This window comes from Myotis nattereri (assembly GCF_964212035.1).
Source record: "Myotis nattereri genome assembly, chromosome: 1".
NCBI lineage: Eukaryota > Metazoa > Chordata > Mammalia > Chiroptera > Vespertilionidae > Myotis > Myotis nattereri.
In genome coordinates this window covers 205,953,990-205,977,325 of record NC_138075.1, presented here as the reverse complement: position 1 = coordinate 205,977,325, position 23,336 = coordinate 205,953,990, and the positions used below count along the sequence as shown (strand labels likewise).

At 49.2% G+C, this 23,336-nt stretch overlaps 1 protein-coding gene across 3 annotated transcripts in view; it reads right to left on the bottom strand.

The window, feature by feature from the left end:
• APBB2 (amyloid beta precursor protein binding family B member 2) overlaps positions 1 to 23,336 on the bottom strand; it is a 328,097-nt gene that overhangs the window by 4,443 nt on the left and 300,318 nt on the right. For 2 of the 3 annotated variants that reach the window (XM_081092795.1, XM_081092796.1), the window contains 5 exons: positions 6,560 to 6,674; positions 5,111 to 5,198; positions 3,962 to 4,045; positions 1,769 to 1,884; positions 112 to 291 (listed from right to left, as the gene is read on the bottom strand). In XM_081092795.1, the coding sequence (XP_080948921.1) occupies positions 112 to 291; positions 1,769 to 1,884; positions 3,962 to 4,045; positions 5,111 to 5,198; positions 6,560 to 6,674 (583 nt within the window). Of the gene's footprint in view, positions 1 to 111; positions 292 to 1,768; positions 1,885 to 3,961; positions 4,046 to 5,110; positions 5,199 to 6,559; positions 6,675 to 12,954; positions 13,885 to 23,336 lie in introns of those variants that run through there. The other variant, XM_081092797.1, reaches the window with a different exon arrangement.

Sequence of the window (23,336 nt, the reverse complement as noted above, 5' to 3'; positions counted from 1 at the left end):
TTTTAGGATCAGACGCTCCTCCTTTTAAGTTAGTGACGCTGCTCCAATTTACAGCACAGAAAACATAACCAGGGGCGTGCCGTCGAACCAGTGCCCGCAGCGGGTACTCACCATGCAGGCGGCCTGCACCGCCTCGGACACGTTAGCGGCGTTAGGCTCGCACCAGAACACGTGGCACTCGAAGCGCTGGTTCCCGGTGTCCATGATGAAGGCAAATGTATGGATGTCCTTCCCGACGCCCATGAAGGACAGAAACCGCACGCGACACTCCACTAAGATTTCCTCTTCGTTCTGCAAGACACACTGCTCAGCAGCCCACTCTCAGGGAGCCAGGCAACAGTCACAAACACATTCAGACCCTAAGTCAGAGAGTCAAGCGTGGAGTGGCCACCTCTAGGATTAAAAAGACACAGCCAGACCGAGTCTAGGAAGCAAGTGTCCCCAGGGACTGGAAAGGCCTTCGCTGCTGAGGGTGTCGCATCCTGGCATTTAATCCCGCTCTGAACTACACACATCCGAGGTGTGTGTTCCGCTCCCTGTGCACGTGCTCCAAGCCCGGGGGCTCACTGAGGATGGGGCGATGTCATGCATACTTCCTACATGTCCCCCACATAAGCCACCCATCTGCCCAAGTGAACCCACTGGAAACCCCACGGCCCCCAGAGAGAAGGAACCGCGGGGCCTGTCCCCATCCAGGTCTTCTTCCCAAGCTAAACGGCACGCTGAGTCATAGTCTACCTAAAACCGTGTAAAATACTAAGTCTCCAAATCACATTTTCTCTTTCACAAACTGGCACCCATACGATGCAGTGTGAGGGACTGCTCGGGATGCATCCTTACGAATACCACGTCCTTTGCAGCAGCAACCGTATGCAAGTTGAAATTAGTAAACACAACCAGCACGGTGACTTGTGGACCACTGGCACCCTGACTTATTAAACAGTCACGCAGGTGCTGTGGGATTAACAGGCCAGCTGAGCTGGTCTGGGACGCCTGGGAGTCTTCTTGGGGGAAATTAGGTTCAAGTGGAACTCTGGGTGAGGCAAAGGCGCGGAGCACAGGAGCAGGCAAGGGCGCGACTGGTTTGGAGACGGAGGAAAACCCAGCGCCGCACGCTGGCGAGGCAGGCAGGGTCAGTGGGCGTCTCACTCTCCCTGAGAAGGGGAGGGGGCCTGAAGGTGACCTGCTGGAGCACAGAGCCGCCGCCAAGGATGCGGGGTCTTCCCGTGACGGTGTTTCACCGAGGCAGGTGAGAGATCTGCAGCCGGCCTGCCTGTGTTCCGTCCTGACCCTGCTGCTTCCAGCTCGGCGACCTTGGGTAGTTACCTAACCTCTCTGCTTCAGTTTCTTCAGCCACAAAGTTGGGATAATGTGAGTGGAGGCGAATGCTGGCCTCACTCAAGATGGCCAGCGGCCCCTGCTACTACCAAACCGTAGGATCTCCGATAATGGAAGCCTCTCCTGCCCCCCAACCCCAGAAAGCACAGCCCACTTGCCCCTGGAGCCCGAGAGGGACCAGCCAGAAAACCAAGCCACCCGTGCGATACTGCTAGTGCCTTCCAGTCACCACCAGCCAATGTGTGCAGACACCCAGACACAAAGGGCACATCTTTCTTTTGTTTGTTTTAACGGAGGCTATTTTAGTCATAAGCAAGCACAGCTCCCCAGAGCTCCAGCCCCGGCTAGGAACCTAAGTTTCACGGAAGACTCTTGTGTCCAAAACCCCAGTGTAACCAGACAGGCCAACGGCATGCGCGACCCTTCCTACCTTCTCACTGATGACAGTCACGGTGGCATCGGCCACGCTCATGTTCACGGACGGCCAATCCTCCTGGCTGGACGAGGTCATGAGACTCTCTATGGCATTGTTCAGGGTATCCATTCCTGAACGGATTGAAGGAATCATTGAACAAGGGCCCTACAGCTACTTGTCACTCACAAATGAGGGCCCAAATCACCCAGGCGGATATTTTTTTATAGCCCCAGGAGACATTTCATTTCTCATGTTTGCTTAAAAAAATAAAATGCAGCTTTTTCAACAAGAAGAAGGGTCACGAGAAATCTGAGATGTAGTGTGTGATGTCCTGTCTGATCGCCACATGCTCCTTCCTCTTCCTCCCTCAGGGTTCCCCAGCCCTGACTGTATGAACAGTGCTCGAGCAAATGCTACGTTTCTCTAAGCACAGAGCTTTGGAAAGGGGACCCAACAGAAGCCAGCATTTATGTTGTTGCTTCTACAAGGCCAAGCATGGGTGGCAATCTTTACAAAAGTTGTAGGAGCTATTCAATGGGGCACTTTTACTGGGTGTTCCCACAGTTGTTTTTTTTCTGGGGGGGGGGGGAATGGAATAACAACTTTATTGAGATATAATTCACATAACATACAAGTCGCTCACTCAAAGTGCCTAATTCAGCCCAGGCCGTGTGGCTCAGTTGGTTGGAGTGTTGTCCCATACACTGAAGGACTGTGGGTTCAATTCCTGGTCAGTGCACATACCTAGGTTGTGGGTTCGATCCCCAGTGGAGGCACGTACAGGAAGCAACCAATTGATGCTACTCTCAAACATCGATGTTTCTCTCCCTTCTTTCCCCTCCCTCTAAAATCAGTAAAACAGCCCTGGCCTGTGTGGCCCAGTAGTGAGAGCATTGGCCTGTGCATCAAAGGGTTGCAGGTTCAACCCCCTGCCCTGGGCCCAGTCGGGGTGCATGCAGGAGGCAGTCAATGTGTTTCTCTCACATAGAAGTTTCTCTCTCTCCTCTCTCTCCCCTCTCTCCTTCCACTCTCTAAAAATCAATGGAAAAAATATCCTCAGGTGAAGAGTTTTAAAAAAAATCAACAAAACATCCGCAGGTGAGGATTAAAAAAAATTTTTTTAATGTATAATTCAATTTTTCGTTGTTGCTATATTCAGAGTTGTGCAACCATCACCACAGTCCATTTTAGAAAATTTTCATCACCCCACAAAGAAATCCTGTACCGTTTAGGAGTCACCCTCTATGGCCTCCCAGCCCCCTAGCCCTAGGCAATCAATTTCTATCTAGAGATTTGCCTGTTCTGGACATTTCCCACATGGAACCAGAGCATGTGGGCCTTTGTGACTGGCTTCTCCCACTTCGCACATGTGGTTAAGGCTCATCACATGGCAGCGTGTGCCAGTGCGCCCTCCCTTTTCCTTGCCAAGTAAGACCCCTCTGTCTGCACCACCACACCTCATCTGTCCACATGTCCAATGAGGGCATCTGGCTTGTTCCTACTTTTTGATTGTTACAACAAATGCTGCTGTGAACATTCACGCACATTTCTGAGAGGACGGATGGATGTTTTCATTTCACTGAGGTTAAGTGCCTAGAAATCCCTGGGTCAAACGGTGACTCCACGTCTGACGTTTTGAGGATCTGCCAGACCGTTTCCCCAAGCAGCGGCATCATTTTACACCCCAGCAGGACGAGGGTCCATCCAGGCCCAGGCGGCACCTCCCGCCACCTCTCAGCTTCCTAAGGCCAAGCAGCCAGGCCCTGGCCCTGGATGTGAGCTGACTGCTGTGTGTGCGGCTTCCCGGTCACACCTTGAAGGGAAAGCATGAGGACTCCCCCAGCCCTCCCCGCTGGCAACCAGGCGACAAGGACTGAAGCAGGCGCCCTGGCCCCAGAGGTGGAAGCCCCACTGGAGAGGGCAGCAAGCCCTAGTCATGCTTCTCTGGAATGCTGGGTAAACGAGAAATAGAACGAGAAATAGGTGCCGCTCTATCTACATCCCTGCGTTCTGGGGACCGAGGGGCTCAACCTGTCCTCCTCGCTCTCTCGATCAGGACTGTCTGTGTGCTCTGGCTGTGACAGTGCAGGGGCCGGTTCAAGACAAGGAAAGGGGCCGAAACAGCAGACCCACCCTTATGGGAGGGTGGACACCCCCCCGAGCTCCCAAACACCTGCAGGAGGAAAGAGACAAACATGCTTCACGTACCGACTGGCTTGTCCACAGGTAACATGCCCAAGTACTGCACGTGGAACTTCTGCACCAGCTCAGTCTTTGGTGTTGGAAAATCTACTGCAGGGAACAAAAGCAACACATCTTTCTCTGTGGTTCCAACACACACACAGCCATCACTGTGTCATCTGGAACGCATGCCCTGTGCCACACTGCCCTGTTTCTGGAGGTAAATGAGGCACTTGTTCTACAAGAACAGAGACGCTGGGGCTCCGTCAATCAAAATCCCATTCAACTTTCATTTCCCAGGCAGACACACATGTGAAAGCAGGACCTAGCCTGGCTGGCGTGGCTCTGTGGTTGAGCATCGATCGACCTATGAACCAGGAAGGAGAGGTCACTGTTTGATTCCCGGTCAGGGCACATGCCCAGGTTATGGGCTCGATCCCAATGTGGGGTGTGCAGGAGGCAGCAGATCAATGGTTCTCTCTCATCATTGATAGTTCTCTCTCTACCTCTCCCTTCCTCTCTGAATAAAAAAAAAAAAAAAAAAAAGCAGGACCAGGAATCTATGTGTTAAAGCTGTCACTGTCTCTTTGATATGCGCTAAAGAACAGCTTCTGATGTCCTCTATGTTGGGTGTGGTTCACGCCCAGGGAAAGTTTAATCACAAAGGGGGCAATCAGGGAAAACAACTAACCAGAACCCCCAAAATATCAACCCACATATTTTTTAGCTAGCTAGTCCTTACCCAGGCTGTAGATGGGTTAGAAAACCACTAAGGATAATACAGTGGGGCCTTGACTTACGAGTGTCCCGACTAACGAGTTTTTTGAGATACCAGCTGTCTCTTGGCTGATTTTTTGCATTGAGTTGATAGAGTAATTTGAGTTAACGAGCTCCTTAACGAGCTCGGTCTCGGAACGAATTAAACTCGTAAATCAAGGCCCCACTGTATTTGTTAATCCTGTTCAACAACAAAACTCATCTTGGCCCTTTACGCCTAATCCCATTGACACATATCAACTCTGAGCCGTGGGGGGGCCACGGGCCCGCTCAGCATGTGCTGGTGGATGTGAGCATGTTTTAAGGAGACGAGAAGCACCAGGGGACTATCCAAGACCCTTCGGTTCCTGAGTAGGATGGAGGGCGCCACCGTGAAGAGAGCAGGTAGCGCCGACCTACCTTGCAAGGGAACGTCGAGATTCACATTGGTTCTTTCCTGTAAGGAACTGCAGGCCAGGGCTTTGGCATTCTTCCGTTCGGCCATAATCTGAAGAAGAGAAATCACAGCGTGGGCTTGTGGTTACAGAGCCCGCCTTCAGCAACTGGAGCCAGCCAGGTGCCTGAGCAGATTGTACTTCCGAGTGAAACCAGCTGCCTATTCTGAGAACTGTGCAGTTTTCCTAGGGATACGAGGTGAGTAACTATCCCTCCCAGTAACAGTCTCCTAATCAGTTGAAATTTGTTCTTCCGTTCACCCCCATCGTTACTAACACAACCCACCCAAACAGCCCTGGCCTGTGGGGACCTGCTGGCCCACTGTGGTCAGGAACAGCGCAGTGGATGTCTCTCAGGTACCGTTTTCAGGGCTCTGGGGACAAAGCACAGAGTGCCCCCTTACCCACGGGGATCCATGCCAAGCCCCAGTGCCTGCCTGAAACCGTGGATAGTGCTGAACCCTGTAAATGCTTTGTTTTCCCCCTGTACATACATACCCACGATAAATTAGGCACGGTAAGAGATTAACAACAATAATAAAATAGAACAACTATAACAACATATGTTGATAAAAGTTATGCGAATGGCTTTGGGGCCATTAGTAAATAAAGTAAGGGTTACTGGAACACTAGCGCTGTGATACCGAGAGAGCTGGCCCGATAACAGGACTGAGTGACGAATGGGCGGGCAGGATACACAGCGTGGATATGCTGGACAAGGGATGATTCATGTCGTGGGTGGGATGGAGCGGGATGGCACAAGATTTCATTATGCTACTCAGAACGATGTGCAATTAAAACATATGAATTGTTTGTTTCTGGAGTTTTCCGTTTAATGTTTTCAGACTGAGGTTGACTGTGGGTGACTGAAACCGCAGAACATGAAACCGTGGGTAAGGGGAGAGACTACTGCATGTGGGTTTAAATCCCGCCTCTGCCACTGACTAGCCGTGTGGCCGTGAGCAAGTCCCCCGACCCCTTGTGTCTCTTCTCCTCCAGTGTACACGGGGATGATAATATTCATGTCCCTAATAATAACGTATGTCAGTTCTGAGCATTAAGTGTAAGCACTCAGAAATATTAGCTGCTGTCGCTGTTCTCAAACTGTCTAAACCTGTCAGCCGTCTTCCAAATGGTCTCTTTTCCGTGAGGAGAGTCATCACTTTTACTCGTTCACAGTGCTGTGGGTCTGAAGGAAGCACCCCCTCAATGATCCCCAAAGCAACTCACACCTGCATTCCCAGCCCAAGCTTTCACTCCAGGTGGAACAGAGGCCACTGCCTCCCCAGAGCTCTGTGACTGGGCCAGCGGCTCAATGTGCAGTTGGCAGGCCCACCCTCCCATCCCTACACCCCTCTCCCTGCTCAGCAGTGAGGAAAGAGAGGATGGGCCACTGCACCCCGACCCACCTTACCTTGGAACAGATCTCGTGGAGACTTGTGGCGATGGCTTTTGCTGGTGTGTCACATCGAAATACATGACATTTCAATATTCTTGTATCTTTGTCTCTTGCTACGTAAGCAAAATCTCTGCACAAACAAAGTTCATCAGGACGTTACAAAAGGAATCTTGACCAACACATCCTGGCGGAGAACGCTAACTGAGCTAGTGGCCCGTGGGTCAGTGGTAAACAGTACGCAATGGTTAAAAAAATGCAACAGCTACTTAAAACAGAGGAACGGCTTCATGGATATTAGACATTCATTTCTGAGGAACAGAACTACAGGCATGTGTGTTACGTGCCGTTGAGCGGCTCTGACTCCCGGCGGCCCTGTGACTGAGTGGTGTCCACAGCGTCCTGTGCTCAGCAGCCCTGCTCAGCTCCTGCAGGCTCAGGCTATGGCTTATTTCATGGAGTCACTCCACCTCCTACTTGGGCTTCCTCTTTCACTGCTGCCTTCTATTTTCCCAGCATGACTGTCTTTTCCAAAGACCCCTGCCTTCTCATGATGTGCCCGAGGTAGGACAGCCTCAGTTTTGTCATTTTTACCTCCGGTGATGTTTCCGGCTTACCTTGGAGATATTGCATGTTCGGAGCCAGACCACGGTAGTGCAGTGAGTCACATGTCATGTTTGGCTCCCCAGTGTTTATAAAAGTTATGTTTACACGGAACAGTAGTCTATTCAGGGTGCAACAGCACTATATGTACAGAAACAATGTGCACGCCCTCACTGAAAATGCTTTATTGCTGGAAACGCTAACCTTCATCTGAGCCTGTTTGAAAATGGCACCAAAAGACTCGCTTGACGTGGGGTTGCACAAACCTTCAATTTGTAAACAAATGTAGTGTCTGCTAAATGCAATAAAACGAGGAACACCTGTACAGTGTTCCCCACACCAGGTCAGCGGCAGCCTTGGAATCTCTAACAACCCATAACGAAAGGGGAATTTTATAGAAACCTTCTATCTAGAGAAACAAATATGATTACACACAGAAAACAGGCTTGAGAAGAACATGAATTTGCATGAGTGACACCGTGACAAACAGTGGGCAGCAGAAGCAAACAATAGGCTCTGATGTGTCAACATGTGCACAGAGGCGGAGGACCCCAGCTGCTGGCGGAAGCTGACGGGCAGCCACAGGGGGCGCTGGAGCACCGAGACCCCACAGACCGGATCCTGCCCCAGGCACCTGGTTCTGTCAAGCTAGACTCCTACTCCAGCGCTCAGGGCGACCACAGGGTGAGCTCAGACCCCACCTGCCTGTGGTGAGCATGCAGCCGGGGCTGGCTTAGGTGTCTATTTTGCTGATGAAAAGGGTAATTACTGTGACGTTACCTGGCTTCAAAAGAACCATGTCACATAACTCAATGTCTCACCGTTAGTAGTTTAAAGATCAAAGTGTTTATGAAAAATAAATGCTGAGATGGACCCGCCTGGTAACGGATCACGATGATTTCTTTGCATTTGTTGCTAAGCCAGGATAATGTCTGCATATATAATCACAGATGAATTTATTTTTAATGATTTCTACTCATGTAAGAACTGGCCGTCTTCTCACAGACTGTGATTGATACTTTCCCCAAGACACCCTCCGCTGCCTTGGAAAGGCATGGGGATGGGTGCTCTGGGCACCTGGCCACCGTGAAGGCCTAGCGGGGAAGCCTGCTCCCCAGGCCTTGCCACGCCCCAGACAGCCCCTCAGTGGGACTCCCCGAGCCCGGCTCCAGGTAGGGGGCACCTTCACCTGACTGCGCGCAGGCACATCTGACCTCCCTACCTTCTCTCTCGGCTGGTGTCCTCCACGCTAGAACCAGGAGGCCTTCCTGACTTCCTCACCCCAGCCCCACGAAATGCCCTGGACCCCCCTTTCCTCGCCTGCCCCCCTTGCTCTCGCCTCCCTGCCTTTGTCCGTGCTGTCTCCATGCCCTTTGTCGAGGTTTAGGGGTCAGGTGAGGCCGGGTGGGTGCCCTGCCCGATGCTGCCATGGCTCCCCATACAATGTACTTGGTGCCATACATGTTTCTTTATGATTTTGTCTTCCCACAATCCCGTGCAGCTCCCTGAAGATGACTTGTCCCTTATTCATCCCCAATACCGAGGCGAGGCCTGGCTACAATTGGACCCGAGTGCCCGTCCTTCCTGAAGCACAGGCCTGGGGCACCCACTGGTCAGAGGCAGGAGCGGGTCCTGTGGCAGCGGCTGAGGGCTGGGTCTGAGCGCGGGGCTGGCCCAGACGGAGGGCAGAGCAGCCTTCCTCCAGGCTGTGGTCCAGAGGCCTTTATATCCTAGTCTCAACACCACCAAGGCAACGTTTTACGTAAACACGAGGTGAGAGGAGGCATCACTTCTGAAGCCCATGCTCAAGGGAAGCCGTTTTGGGCCCCTTCCTCTGGCTGCTCTTCCTCCCGAGATTTGTCCTAAAGTCACACACACAATGTCTCACCACCTACCACTCCCTTTCTTTCAAAATTCCACAATCAGCCCCACTGTTATGAGGCAAAATCTCTTCAAAGCTCTATGGTCACCCACAGGAAGTCTAAAAATCTTGTCTGGATTTCAGAACTCCCCAGATCTGTCCCACCAACTCTGCCAACATCTTTCCTTCAACCGAGGAGCTCTCCCGTCTGCTCCAGAGCGTGGGCCTCGTGTCCACTCCTGGCATCTCCCTCGCCTGCTGACCACTGGCCTCCTGCACGGCCTGGAGCCCACTGCTGCTCCACTCTGTGCAGCCCAGCCCAGAAGCCGGCCTGGCCTGCTGGCCCTTGCTTGTGTCCAAATGCTGACTACGGTATTTAGATTCTGTGCCACAAAGGACAGGAGCTGTGGTTCCCGTGCAGGTCTCAGCTGTGTCTGTCCTCTCAGAGACAGTGCACAACAACTGGAGGGCAATGGCTCGGGAGTCAGGCCACCCAAATTCTAGTCCTATTTTATTACCGGTTCCACTGAGGTTCCACCCCGTGGGCACGGAGTCTAACCTCATCACTAAGTAAGGGGGATATGCCAAAAATCATGAAAAACACAATTTCCAAGAGCCCTTTCTGGCTCCGATTCGCTGTGATGCAAACTTCCAGATCCATCACATTCTTACGTAAATAGAATTTGCTATGTTTTTATCTTCTTCAAAAGGACTTCAGGAGGCATCTACCGACTTCTCACCGGTCACCTAGACTAACATTTCGAAGTCCCGTCTACAGCAGTCTGGACAGGCGGTGCCTGTGAAATCTCACTTAATCAACCAGCCTGTCTCCCACTGCTGGAGCATTTCTAGGGAACCAGAGTATTTTTTCCCTTAATAATGAGCTGAAACTCGCCTCCCTGCGACTTTTGCTTGTGGGACCGAGCTCTGCTTCCTGGGGAAGCGCGGTAACACACAGCCGGGACCTGTCTGGCAGCCACAACCTTTTCTTTCCTATCAGACTCCCTCCCACTCTGCCTGTCCCCAAACCTCCTCGATTGGGGTCCTTTACCACATCCCCACAATTTGATACAGTCCTCCCCAGAATCCAAATTTGCTCAGGTAAAATACACATTATGTTTGAAGCCAGGAACTTGTGAAGGCTGGCAAGTGACAGGCATTTGAATAATGGTATTTGACCTGAGCAATCCTATATAATAAAAGGCTAATATGCAAATAGACCAAACTGCGGAAAGACCGGTCGCTATGACGCACACTGACCACCAGGGAGCAGACGCTCAATGCAGGAGCTGCTCCCTGGTGGTCAGTGTGCTCCCACAGGGGGAGCACCACTCAGTCAGAAGCTGGGCTCACGCTGGTGAGCGCAGTGGCTCCCGCAGTGCTAAGGACCCCTCCAGGGATGTCCGACTGCTGGTGTGGGGAGTGGGCCTAAGCCGGCAGTTGGACATCCCACAAGGGGTCCCGGACTGCGAGAGGGTGCAGGCCGGGCTGAGGGACCCTCCCCGCCACTGCATGAATGTTGTGCACCGGGCCTCTAGTATTTTTATAAATGTGGCAAAACAAGTACAAGAAAAAGCCTACTCTAAAGCACTGCCTCCTAACCCACGAGGGATGTTTTAATGATCATTTGCATGCATATGAACTATGTTAGGACTCGCTGAACTGTATGTAAAGGCCCTTTCCTCCCAGCCTATCTTTCTGTAAACCACAGAGTTGTTACTACTGCAGAGGGTGGGCCCCACCTGAAATTAAGGACAAAACAGCAGCAAAGAGGTTTGGTCCAAGCACCCCATTTCTAGCCCGCTGTGATAAAGGCCTTCTCTCCTCTTTGCTCCACCTGCACAGGGCCTGGCAGGAGGGGTCCTGTTTCAAGGCTGCCTGCTCTTATATTCTGACTGTGCTCTGAAAAGCGTGTTTATGAGGGTGGAAGGAGGGATGAGGGAGAAAGGGAGTGAGAAATGTCATCTTCCTAGATGCCAATCCAGAAGGTTTCTCTTTCTCTCTCTCTCTCTCTCTCTCTCTCTCTCTCTCACACACACACACACACACACACACACAGAGGACTTTGTTTTCTAATTTTACCCCGTGGCATATGCACCACACGTGAGCATCATTAACAGCACAAAGCTCAGGCTCTAGCCTGGTCAACTCAACGTTCTTGTTTCTTCCTTGCAAGCTTAAGATGCTGACTCAGTAAATTCTAAAAGGTGTCCCCCAGGAACTTATCACCTGGGTAAACCCATTCTCCACAGGGAGTCCCCTTGCCAGGCACCTCCATGAGACCACACAGGCTGTGTAAGCAGCAGATCTGAAATTCTACCACCTGTAAACAGTCCAGGTGGCGTGGGCGGACCAGAATTGGTAGCCGTCTCTAAAGCAGTCCTGCTGTTAATATTCAGAGCAACTGCTTCCCAAAGAAAAGACCCGAGGGTATGAACTAGCAAACAGCTGAAAGCAGCCTCACCATTGGCTCACACAGGACTTACTACTTTAGACGAGGGGGTTCGCATCCAAATGTCCAGCCCTCACCTTCCAGAACCTTCCACTACCTCCAGAGGTCAGGCTCACAAGTTCTCTTTACTTCTCCTCTGGAAGGCTGGTCCTGGGAGCGTCCCCACCCAGTCTATGCCATTTCCCGCTCCCTCCTCACCACTGAGCACAGACAGCAGCTCCTCCTCAGGGAGGACAGGGCCTCAGCGCACCGGCTCAGCCCAGCCAGGTGGCTCACGGAGACCCACTCTAAAGCGATGGCCTGTGTCTCCTTACTTTGTCAAGCAGTAACCATGACCATTCCCTCAAGGAGAAAAATTTCAAAACTTTCTCCTTTTATCAAAAATGGAGAGAGGCTCTCGGCCGGTGCTGCTCCGTGGTTCAGCGCCGACCTATGAACCACGAGGTCACGGTTTGATTCCTGGTCAGGGCACATGCGCGGGTTGTGGGCTCGATCCCCAGTGGGGGGCGTGCAGGAGGCAGCCAGTCAATGATTCTCCCTCATCATCGATGCTTCTGTCTCTCCCTCTCCCTTCCTCTCTGAAATCAATTAAAAAATATATTTTAAAACATGGAGAGAGGTGAAGGCTTTAAGAAGTACAAATGGGCAGTTATAACACAGTCACAGGGTGGAAAGTAGAGCACAGGGAGTACAGTCAATAACACTAGTAGCTACATATGGTGCCCGTGGGCACTGAAAATAGCAGGGGGAGCACTCTGTAAAGTATATGGTTGTCTAACCACCGTGCGGTACACCTGAAACTAATACAAAATAATACTGAGTGTAAACTGTAAGTGAAAAGCAAAAAGTGTGGGGAAAAGGGAGCTTTTATTAGGTGACAGAGCAATGGAATGGAGGAGCTTAAAGCCTCCCCGCGGCCCGATGGGCAGGCTGACATTCAGAGCCCCGGAGACGCACAGACCCAAGCGTCAATGCCTTTCGCGCCAGAGTTACGTGCTTTCCACAGGTTGCTCGGAATTCCACAGACGGGGGCCCAGAATCGAGATGGAAATGGAGCCAGTCCTTCTGGCTATTTGCCTGGAGCCAAACCTCACCGATAAAACTGGAGAATATGTAGCGTAAACAAGTCCTGATTTTACTTCTCCAAGAAGCGGGAGAAGCCTCCGTACACAGCATGGCACATAACCTAAGTATTCCCGTCACTTTCCTGCTAGTGCACTGGTGACACCGAGTTCCTCATTCAGCTGCCCATCACCTTCCCCAAACAGGGCCAGAGACAACAGAGGATTAGGGACCCAGATGCAATTCAACATTTTGTTTTAAAGCTATGACACACGACAATGATGATGATAAAACGTTAAACAAACGTTAAACAGAATAAAGTTCTGCCTCTCAAAGACAAGGACGGGGACGGTGGCATGAGGCATGGAGACAGCAAGTGAGCTCTGCCAGACACGAAGGCACCGGGAAGGGGCAGAAGCGAAAATCAATGGTTACCTCTCTCTGCATCCGGGAAGGCATGAGGGAACAGAGCAGAAAACAGCACGTTAGCATTCACAGCATCCAGCAGATAAAACCACCCCGTGGACAGCAGCTGGGAGCACTGCCATCCCAACTTATTCCCCAACTCTGCTGCAATTAATAACCTTTCGGCGCTTATTTTAGCTGAACTCTTACACCGAAGTGTGTATTTTGAGCCATGTTACCATGAAGCCAAGAGAACCAGCTGAGTTTACAGGCAACATATCAGCCGGGGGAGGTAATCGAGCTTAAAATATCCCAGTCAAATACAGGAAACTGTTTGCAGTAAACACAGGCAGGGCACGTAGCCCCGTTTTCCAGCTCCACCTGCTCCCAATAAAAACCGTATGGGAACCATGACAAGGAAACGGCCGTACCTGTTTTACCAACACTCCTGACATTCTATTAATAGAGCTGCAACGTTATAATCTAGGGACTTGCACTGAAGTGCCTTGTGAGAGGGCCACAGGACAGGGGGGCGGAGACAGAGCAGGTCAGGGCAGAGGTGGGGAGGGGGAGGGCTGGTAAGTGAAAGCTGAAAGGGTGAGGACTCGGAGATGAGCCAGGGAAGCAGAGAAATGCCGAGAGCAATTGGAAGTCTGCGGCCAAGCACTTCAAGTTCCATCCCCAGAGCCGCCCTGAGCCACTTAAACTCCTGACTGAGTGCTCACCATCCCCTTCTGCTCTTGTCACAGCCGCTGAAAGCGTGAGAGAGGGGAGCCCCACGTCGGTCACATGTGTGCATTAAACATAGAGCCACTGGCCAGCAGAGGCGGGGGCGCCGGTCACATGGAGGCAAAGAAGAAACCCGCCTTTTCAGGTGCCCTGCGGCCAGGGTCACGGAGCAGCGCGGGACCCAGCAGGTGTGAAAGCTAAATGCGTGATGTGAAATGCAAGCTCACCGGACAGGGAGCCACAGTCATTACGTGGAAGGGCAGAGCTGCACATCCTGACGGTATCACCACGGCGCACTAAGAGGAGAAACCAAACAGGGAAACTGTGGAGAGCGGCTATAGTGTTTGGACAGGTTCAAGCCTCGGACTGATGAGAACGCACAGTCCTCTCATGGTCACGTGCAAGTCCCAGCTTGGAGGGCAGAGCCCTCCCAGCACAATTATAGCCAACAGCTGTAGTTGTAAGCTTGAGCCTATGGTCCAAACACGTGGCCCCACCTGCCTGAGTGATGTGGGGTTGATAGAGTTCAGGTGCATGTAATTGAGTAGGATCGAAACCCACGGGAATGTTGTAAACATCTTGACCACACCCTTACTTTGCCTCGGGGACTCTGTGGCTATAAAATAAAGACATGGTTTGTAGTCGGTGGTGCTGAATCTCCATGAGAGGGCAGCGTCCCACTCAGACCCAGCTTTCTTCTCTTGTCTGTCTTTTCTCAATCCTTCACCGCCCCCTCTCAGGTTCACCCATGGCCGTGCTGGCGCGGCACAGCAAACAATCGACGTCACAGATATCCGGTCTCCTATGAAAAGCAACCAAGTTCGAGTGTGTGTTCTGATACATGCACAGTAATAAGTCTAGAACAACACAGCACCCAGACTGTGAGCTGGAGGAGGGATCTGTCGCCCGCTTCTTGGATTTGCTGGGTACCACCGACCATGGGATGCAGGGAAGTCACCTCCCGCTCATGTCCCTCTGCTCTGCCTTGGACCCACTACCAAAGTTAGTCTTTGGAGGCAATCAAGATCATCAGCAAAGGATCCAAAGACCTGGATTCGAATCTAATGTTGAATAGACATAAGAAGCTCACCCTCCTGGGTTTCTCATTTCCGATGAGATGGTCAAGGAACACAGTGCTCAGATTTTTATCAGAAACAGACCTGTGAACTGCTTGACTCTCACTACAAAGAATGCGCAGGTAGCATTTCCTTGACTAGATTTTGACATGTACCCAACTGTTCTTAATTTTTTTCCTCTGCATAAAAAGCTTATGCCTAGGGAATGGCAAAAAACACTGCCTGATAACCTTAAATGTAGAGGCCTAAGAATACAACATGCTTCTTTGTGTATAATTATTGTTGGAGCCTTGGTTATTTAAATCAGACCCATTACTAGCATTCACTTAAGGAAATAACATCGATATGTAGCCGCTGTGTTTTTCCCATTAGGGCTGAACGTGGAAAAAAACGACACTACAAACTTTTAACAAGGTTAATTGTGTTGGGGGTGATAGACACTGCTTGAGTTAAGTGTTGAAGTGAAAACCAGCCATAAACAGGGACTTTAGAATGATCTCTGAAATGTCCTTTAAAAAAAAGCAGAAGAGTCACAGTGGCAGCGGCTCCAACCGATGTGACACCTTATAAATTTGCTGGGGATAAAACATCAGCCCCAAGCCGGGCTTCTGCCTGAGACACACATCCTGAGAGTGGAGAAGGCTATATTTAGCCAGGCGCAAGCTCACTCCCTTCTCACTGTACGAGATACCAGTGGGAAGGATTAAACCCCAGAATTAATTCCACACCAGCCGCACAGCCAGGGCTGCCTGATCAGCATGCTCTCAGTGGCTGTTTCTTGGGAAAATGAATGTGGGAGTAATTGGCACTGTTTTCATTAAAATAAGCCTGACATAACAGAACGACTTGGCATGTGTAACTGGGCATCCAAATGAGTAGGAAATTCCTCCAAATAAATAGCACACCAGAATGACGACGTCTGTGCTGGCTTTTTGGAAGACATTTCCTAACCCCCGGCACGGCCACCTACTTCTCATGCAGCACACAACCACACAACCGTCTACTTTCCACAAACTGAGCGGGGAAAGCAGACCCGCCAGTGTACTTCTCCCTCCATTTTCCCAGAACTCCCTGCTTCGGGCTACTTTTGGACGCTTGTCTTTCATAACCGGGGGTCTTAGAATACCAGCACAGGCCAGCATCCTCCATGTGACATCTAAGTTAAAACTATAAAACTGTCATGAAAACTCCCAAGCCAACTGCTGAACCCGAACCTGCTCATTCCCGCCCTCCTAGGCCCCAGCTTCAAATGTTTGTGTTTTTTTGTCCCTGACATTGATTAGCTATTCGCCCTTGGACGAGGCCCTTAGCCCCTGTGTTCCTCAGTTTCCTCATCTGTAAAATGGGAATAACACTGGTACTCCACTCCTAAGAGTGCTGTGAGGATTACCCTTTAATCTGCATGAGGCTCGCACAGCCCGACGGTGTGCAATGTGCACCTGATGTGCGTGCTAACCCGTGTGGGAACCAACTAGGGGGTGAAGAGGGAGGTATGCCAACAGGAAGGTTCCTTCCTAACCTGTTTTGGATCCTGGAACCTTTTGGAATCTGATAAAAACGCTCCAGAAAGAAATGTGCGCTGACCCACAGTTTCATGCACACTCTTAGGTGGGTGGGGCCAAGGTTCAATAATCCCTGAAACTCACTCACAGACCCCTTTAGTATCCACCCCCTGCAGGGCAAAGTCCTCTGACCTGAACTGAATGCTGCTTTTATGCAAATTTGCCATCTGGTGTGTGGTGAGTTACAAGAAAATTCAGCTCAGGGAAAAGGTTCTGTCCCTCCCAGGACCCCCTGGCTGCAGCAGAAAACACCATCTCTGACCAAGTGGGCCCCTTTCTTCCCACCTCCCTGCTCAGCCCCAGCACGGTACAGCCTGTACCTGGAGGAGGAATTACAGCTTCAACGGGACTGGTTGTGAAGCTGAGGAACTAAAGTGGTGCAAGGTTATTGAAATGCAAGGCACATCCTTCTAAACAAAGGGCTTTCTCATGCCACTGGAGAGAAGACACAATAGTTACCAGTCAGCTTACTAATGAGGGGGGGAAAAAAACATATTTGAGAGGCAACAGTAAGTGAATATTTTTTAAAAATCCATCTTTCAAGAGAGCACAAATGAACAAGTGTCTGCTCTCATCTGTTTTGTATTACAGTTAAAAAACAAAGCAATCTCACTTATCTGAATATCGGAGCAAAAGAATACAAGCATGACTTAAATTTAGTTCTCAAGTGAGAAATAACTCACAGGGTGTTACAATTTCATGGTATAAAATTTAGGGCATAATCAAAAGATAAAACTATGTAAATTATACCTAAATTATAAAACCATGGGCTGGATTCCTTCCTGAAAGTTGAGATGGTAAAACAAAAGCAAACACTACTTGATACCTAGGAGGCTCCTATCCGACAAGGTGTGAATATTTACAGGCTTTGATACAGAGAAGGAAAATGACAGCTCTTCACTCGGGGAACGTGGATTGTGGATTCCATGCACGAAGTGCCATGAGGGCAAAGACCACGGGCAAGGTACAAACAAGACTCCTGGTTAAAACCACGGTGAGCCTGAGGATGAATTATCTTCAACTCCCTGTACCCACAGTGGAGGGCTTTTTGTGGGCAAGGCACATTCTTAAACCAGTTCCCAAATTTTCCTAAATTTTTAAGAGAATTTAGGGCTATCATGATATGGTCAATCCCATTTCTTTGTGCAGACATAAGGCACACTAGTGTAGATGACACAAAAAGCCAAGGCACTTGGCCTTCATTTAAATTTTGTAAATGTCCATCCAGATAACATTATTCCTGATCAGAAGCCCAGTGCACGAAATTCGTGCACGGGTAGGGTCCCTCGGCCTGGCCAGTGATCAGGGCCGATCGGTGGGGCCACCAGCAGGGTGATCGGGCCCCACTCGCACTTGCCTTGGCCTGGCACTGCCTGCTCATCTGCTTCACCATCCTGCCACCTTCCCGCTCTTGTTGGGGCCCATTGGGGCCAGAAGCACCTCCACTGCTGCCTGCTGCCAGCGCCGCCCTGATGGTCAGCGCACACCTAACTCCGGGTTGGTTGAACTCGTGCCCGTAGGGACAATTTGCATATTAGCCCTTTATGATATAGGATGTTTGATAGGACAAGGGTCTCAAGGTCTGGGCGGTTCTTACTAAACGCTATTATTGCTAAATGTGAAAATGTAGTACCATATTTTTGCAGGGGCAGCTGCAAGTGGATGAGCTTGACCTGAACTGCAACCAGAACTGCAAATGGGTAAGTGCAGCCAGCTGCAAAGAAGAAATCCACATGCCATTAACCAAACAGTGTACATAAGCAATGGCTAAGCCTCCCTCCAGGGGGAGAAAGGACTGTGGACACGAGTCCCCTGTCGCCTTTACTTGTTGCAAGTAAATAAAACTACCTAACAATCACACAACCACGTCTAGTTTTTTAGTGGAACACCCCAAGCACCAACCCCTTTGATTGTGATAACACTGACACTCTGCAAACTCAACAATACCTAAACAAAAAGAGACATCGACACTAGGATGACTGATTGCTAATAACAAAATAGCAACAGCAGCTCCCCTTCATTGAGCCTGCTACCAGCCAGGCTGTCTTGCGTGTACATTATATGGCCACGCCACACAAGAACCCTGCAGAGGAAGCATTTCACGATGCTCATTCTATAAACAAGGAATCGAAAATCCAGGGAATTGAAATTAACTTGCTCGAACCCCCACTGCTAGAAAGTGGTGGATCCATAAGTGGAATACATATCTGCCCGGCCAGTCTCCTCTCCTTTGTCTTTGGGACACCTGGCACCCAAGCCTACCTCCTCTCAATTAATGGGCTCCTCAGAACCCCACCTTTGGATGAGGAGAGGTAGCCTCTGCTTTTGTCTCTCTCCTGATTGGATTCTTGGTTCCATCACTGCTGGACCTGGTGAAAAAAATCAAGTGCTATGTTTGGTCTGAATAAGTGGGGCAAAGACTGAGGATTTCATCCTTTGCACAGCAGCCTCTTACCCTGTTGCTCCCCTGCTTATGATCCCACTCAAACTCCCCACCCATCTCTCTAACGTCACTTCCTGCCTCTCCGATGCCCGCTGGGCTCCAGCCACACCTGGATCCTTCTGTTCTCCAACTGGCACACAGGCCTGTCTCTGCCCTAGAGCCGTCGTGCTCTCTGTTCCTGCTGCCTGGATCACACTTCCTCATGTCTTCAATGGAGGACTCCCCCCCCCCCCCCTCCTGGACCACCCAGTCACTGCCGACACTCACAGCCATCTAAAGCTACCCTGCTTATTGGTTTATTGTCTGTCCTTCCTTCCTTCTCCCTGTGAACCTCAATAAAGAAGACACCTACTAAGAAGGGCTTGTGGTGGTTAACTGCACTCAAATTAAAAGAAAACAAAAACCACAAAGCCTAGCAGCCCTTTCTACACAGGGGCCTCGCACACAAACTGTCTTCAGGGAAAGCCTGCCCTGAACAGCCTGCCACCGGAGTCAGCCCTTATAGAGAAGGTCCTGGAGTCCTATTTCAACCAATAGGACTGAGGCTTTTCCCATTCAATTGGAGCTGTGCAGCATCAACCAAGCAGAGGAGCTCCATTCTGACCAATCAGGAAAGTGCCTTTTGGATCAATCAAATGGTGAGGATTTGGAGTCCTCATTTGCATGACTAGAGGCAGGAACTTGTGCTTATAGAGGCCAGCTCCCCTCTGGCTTGGGGAGCTCACTTTCCCCAAGGAAGACTGAAGACTGTGTTGTCCTGGCTGAGCTGAAACACCGAAGATGTCTCACACAGCCCTGGGGCTGGCCTCACAGCTATGCTGCAGCACAACTGAGCTGTTTGGCACTGAATCAAGTTTCCTTCTTCAATGCGCCCCAAATTGGGGATTTCTATTGGCACTGAATTGGTGCCAATGACCACTGGTTGATGATCCCCATGGTGTTGTCCAATCACCACTACCTGGTGCATAGTAGGTAGTCAATAAGTATTTTTGAACGACTGAATAAATAACTAAAAAGGGTAAATGAAGGACTTTCCTCCTTATACCTGATCAGGTTGGTAAGAACCTAAGGGAACGATGCCGTGAATAAAAGGGAGTTGGCTGGACTTTTTTCTCCCGTTACTATTTATCACAGACATCACTTTAAAAATGACGTTAGCTCATACTCCATTTTCATGTCATCTGAAACAATGTTAATAAAACATATATTTCATCTGAATGGGCAGGAGCCGAGTTCTGAAAAGATTAATCTCTTGTGACTATTTGAAAGCCAAGCAAATCTCTACTCTGATCATCTCCAGCAGGAGCAACCGTCTTGTTTCCAGAGCCCCTAACTAGATTCCTTCTTCAGAACATCTGTCTAAATGAAAAACGGCGCTCTGCTTCTAAGGAAATCAATATATAAATTCCCCCTGTACACTGATTTCTATCAAGATTTACTGACTCCCTAGATAATTTTCTTAATAATGGTACCCAAAGAGAAATAAACCTTTGTGTATCATTTAGGGAAAAGAACCCAGGCAATGCATTCCCATGCAGGCTGAGGCCGAGAAGTTGGGAGAGCTGCACAGGGGACCCCTTCTACATACCCCGCCCCCCCCCCCATCCCCCCAGCCCCCAGCCGAAGGCACTGAACTACCTTAGCAGGAGTTAGCTTCCTGATACAGGCTGAAAGAATACACCTTTCTTATTCAGAAAGGTGACATTTTAAAAAATATATTTTTAAATAGATTTTTAGAGAGAGGAAGGGAGAGGGATATATAGAGAGAAATATCAATGAGAGAGAAACATCCATCAGCTGCCACCTGCACACCCCCTACTGGGCATTGAGCCTGCAACCTGGTCATGTGCCCTGACAGGGAACTGGACTGGGAACTCCTGATTCATGGGCCAATGCTCAACCACTGAGCGACACAGGCTGGGCAATAAGGTTACATTTTATATGCAGCTTGTCTCCTTGTTTCAGCATCTTTTTTCTTTTCTATCAAATATGATAATACTAAAAACAAACAAACCACAATTCCATGACAGGAACATCCTATTTTTACTGAGTTTACCTTCCTTTTATCGTCCATATTTGCTAGTATTTGACAAACAAACATACCATCTTGAAGAAGTTCAAGTGTGGGCTTGGGATATTTGGGTGATGGTTTATCACAGCCCCACCTTCTCCAGGAATTCTCAAGTCTGCTTTTCAGAACAGGACAAGGCTGGCCAACAGGTGACGAGACTTCTTACTTCCAAAGGACAAGAACCCTCTATCAGTTGTCACTGTGGGTTCCATTCAAGTCCTTTAAATCAGGGGTTGCAAACGATGGTCCCTGGATCACAAGCCATCTACCCCCTGCCTGTTTTTATGAACACGGTGTCACTGAAACACAGCCACACCCACCCACCCACTATTTCCCGTGGCTGCTTTTGTGCTACAATGACAGAGCTGAGTAGTTGCAACAGAGACCATTCAGCCCCAAAGCCCCAAATATTTAAAATCTGGGCTTTTCCAGAAAAACTGGAGAACTCTGCTTAGATGACAACCTGACTCAGGCGTGCAACATACAATGTGGACAAAACTGAGATTAGGACCAGTAATGAAAATGCAAGCCCCATGTGGGAAAATTATTAAGGATTTCAAGATGGTAACGCAGAGCATTAAGACAAGTTGCATTACACCCGTGCAACTAGCTGAGCAGCTGGAATAATCCTTGTTACAGGGGACAAGCTCCAAGGTCAGCTGGAAGCTCTTCCACCCAGATGCAGGAATAAGAGGTCCCTTCCAACTTGTATCTTCTTTAGAACCCAAGAAACCTTCTACTCAACTGAAAGTCTACATGGACATCCAACACGAGAACCCTAATTCATACAGAGCTCTGCCCCAGTTCATTTATTTCATGAAGGTCACTAGCAGGCCATGACTCTTCTTAGAATGCTTAAGGGGGCCAGGGGGAAAAATAAAAAACAAAACACACTAGACTACTTGAAAACAGCATTTTCATGTAAGCTGGCAAACAGATGCATGCTTTGACATGACAGAATCAGGCCAAATCGGCCCCAATTGTCAACTGTGCTCTCAGCTGCTTTTCCTCTACCATAATTATTTTAACTGTCATAATTTATTCATCCCCAGAAAAACTCACATGTATCTAGGGTAACCAGTCTAGGCTTTCGGATCAGGAGGGCTGGCAGCCCCAGTCACTTCTGCCCCTTCTCGTCTGCGCATAGAATATTTTATATATATATATATATATATATATATATATATATATATATATATTTAAAAAATTTTTTTTCCCAAAACCAAACTCAAGCTGATTCAGAACCAAAGTTCCCTGACCTTTGTAACCATTCAAGTGCACAAATCTCAAGATAGAAGGATGGCACCAAATATCCTATCAGAACCCAAATATTTCATTTCTCTACTTTAAGATACAAGGAAATGGCCTTTTTAGCTCACAAAGTGCTCAGTGCATTTCCAGCAAAGTTACTAAGAAACTTTGCTCTTGCTGATTAAAAAAAAAAAATGTTTCTATTGCTTTTAGAGAGAGAGGAAAGGAGAGGGAGAGAGAAACATTGATGTGAGAGGGAAACATCAATCGCCCCCTACTGGGGATTGAGCCACAACCTGGGTATGTGTCCTGACTGGGAATTGAACAGGCAACCTTTTGGTGCATGGGTTGATGCTCAATCAACGAAGCCACACCAGCCAGGGCTACTTCTTTTGATTTTAAATACATATGGAACAAGTTTTATTTATGACAGAGTATTGGTTATTGGAACCACGTAGGATGTTGCATGTGAAATAAATAACTTCAAATGCAATTGTCAATGGTTTCTTAAAAACTAGGAGCAAAAGTAGAGTTATTTTGTATGGATTAAAGCTTAAACCTATCTTCTTTCTTACTCTGATCCTTTAGTTTTATGACAGAACAAGGAAAATGCTCAAAGGTCTAATAATCAGGTGAGAAAGACAGTCCAGGGTGAAAATGTCTTAGAGAAATGGCCAAATGCACAGCATCCACTGGCTATGTCCACTCATCCACAGTGGAGAATAAAACAAAATTAAGTCAAGGTCTTGATACAACTGAAAGTGAGTTGTTCCATTGAGTATTTGTCCTTACACAGTCATTATTCCTATTAATATGCATTTCTAACAGAGATAAATAATAAATCTAAAATTCCAGGGATGGTTCTAATTTATTCCACTTCCTGCATCTTCTACACCCAATCCTGCCAGTTCAATCTCCACACTTGCTCCTCTTCATCCCCTCTGCCATGACTTTGATCTTCCCTGGACCAGGACTTGCTAACTGGTCCCCCCGCTTCCACCTCTACCCCTGACATCCATTCCCCTTAACGGCATTCACTGTGATCTTTTTAATGAAATAAATCAGATCATGACACTGCCCCAGTTACCACCCTCCAAAGGCTTCTCATGGCATCAACAAGAAAACCCAAACCTTGAACCACCGACAAAGAGTAGGATCTTGTCCCCACCTCCCTCTCCCATACCACTGGCCTCCTTGAAGATCCTTGAACACGCTAAGTGCTCCTCTTCCTCAGACCTTCCTACTTGCTCCCCACATGCCTGGCTTCTTCTCAACCTTCA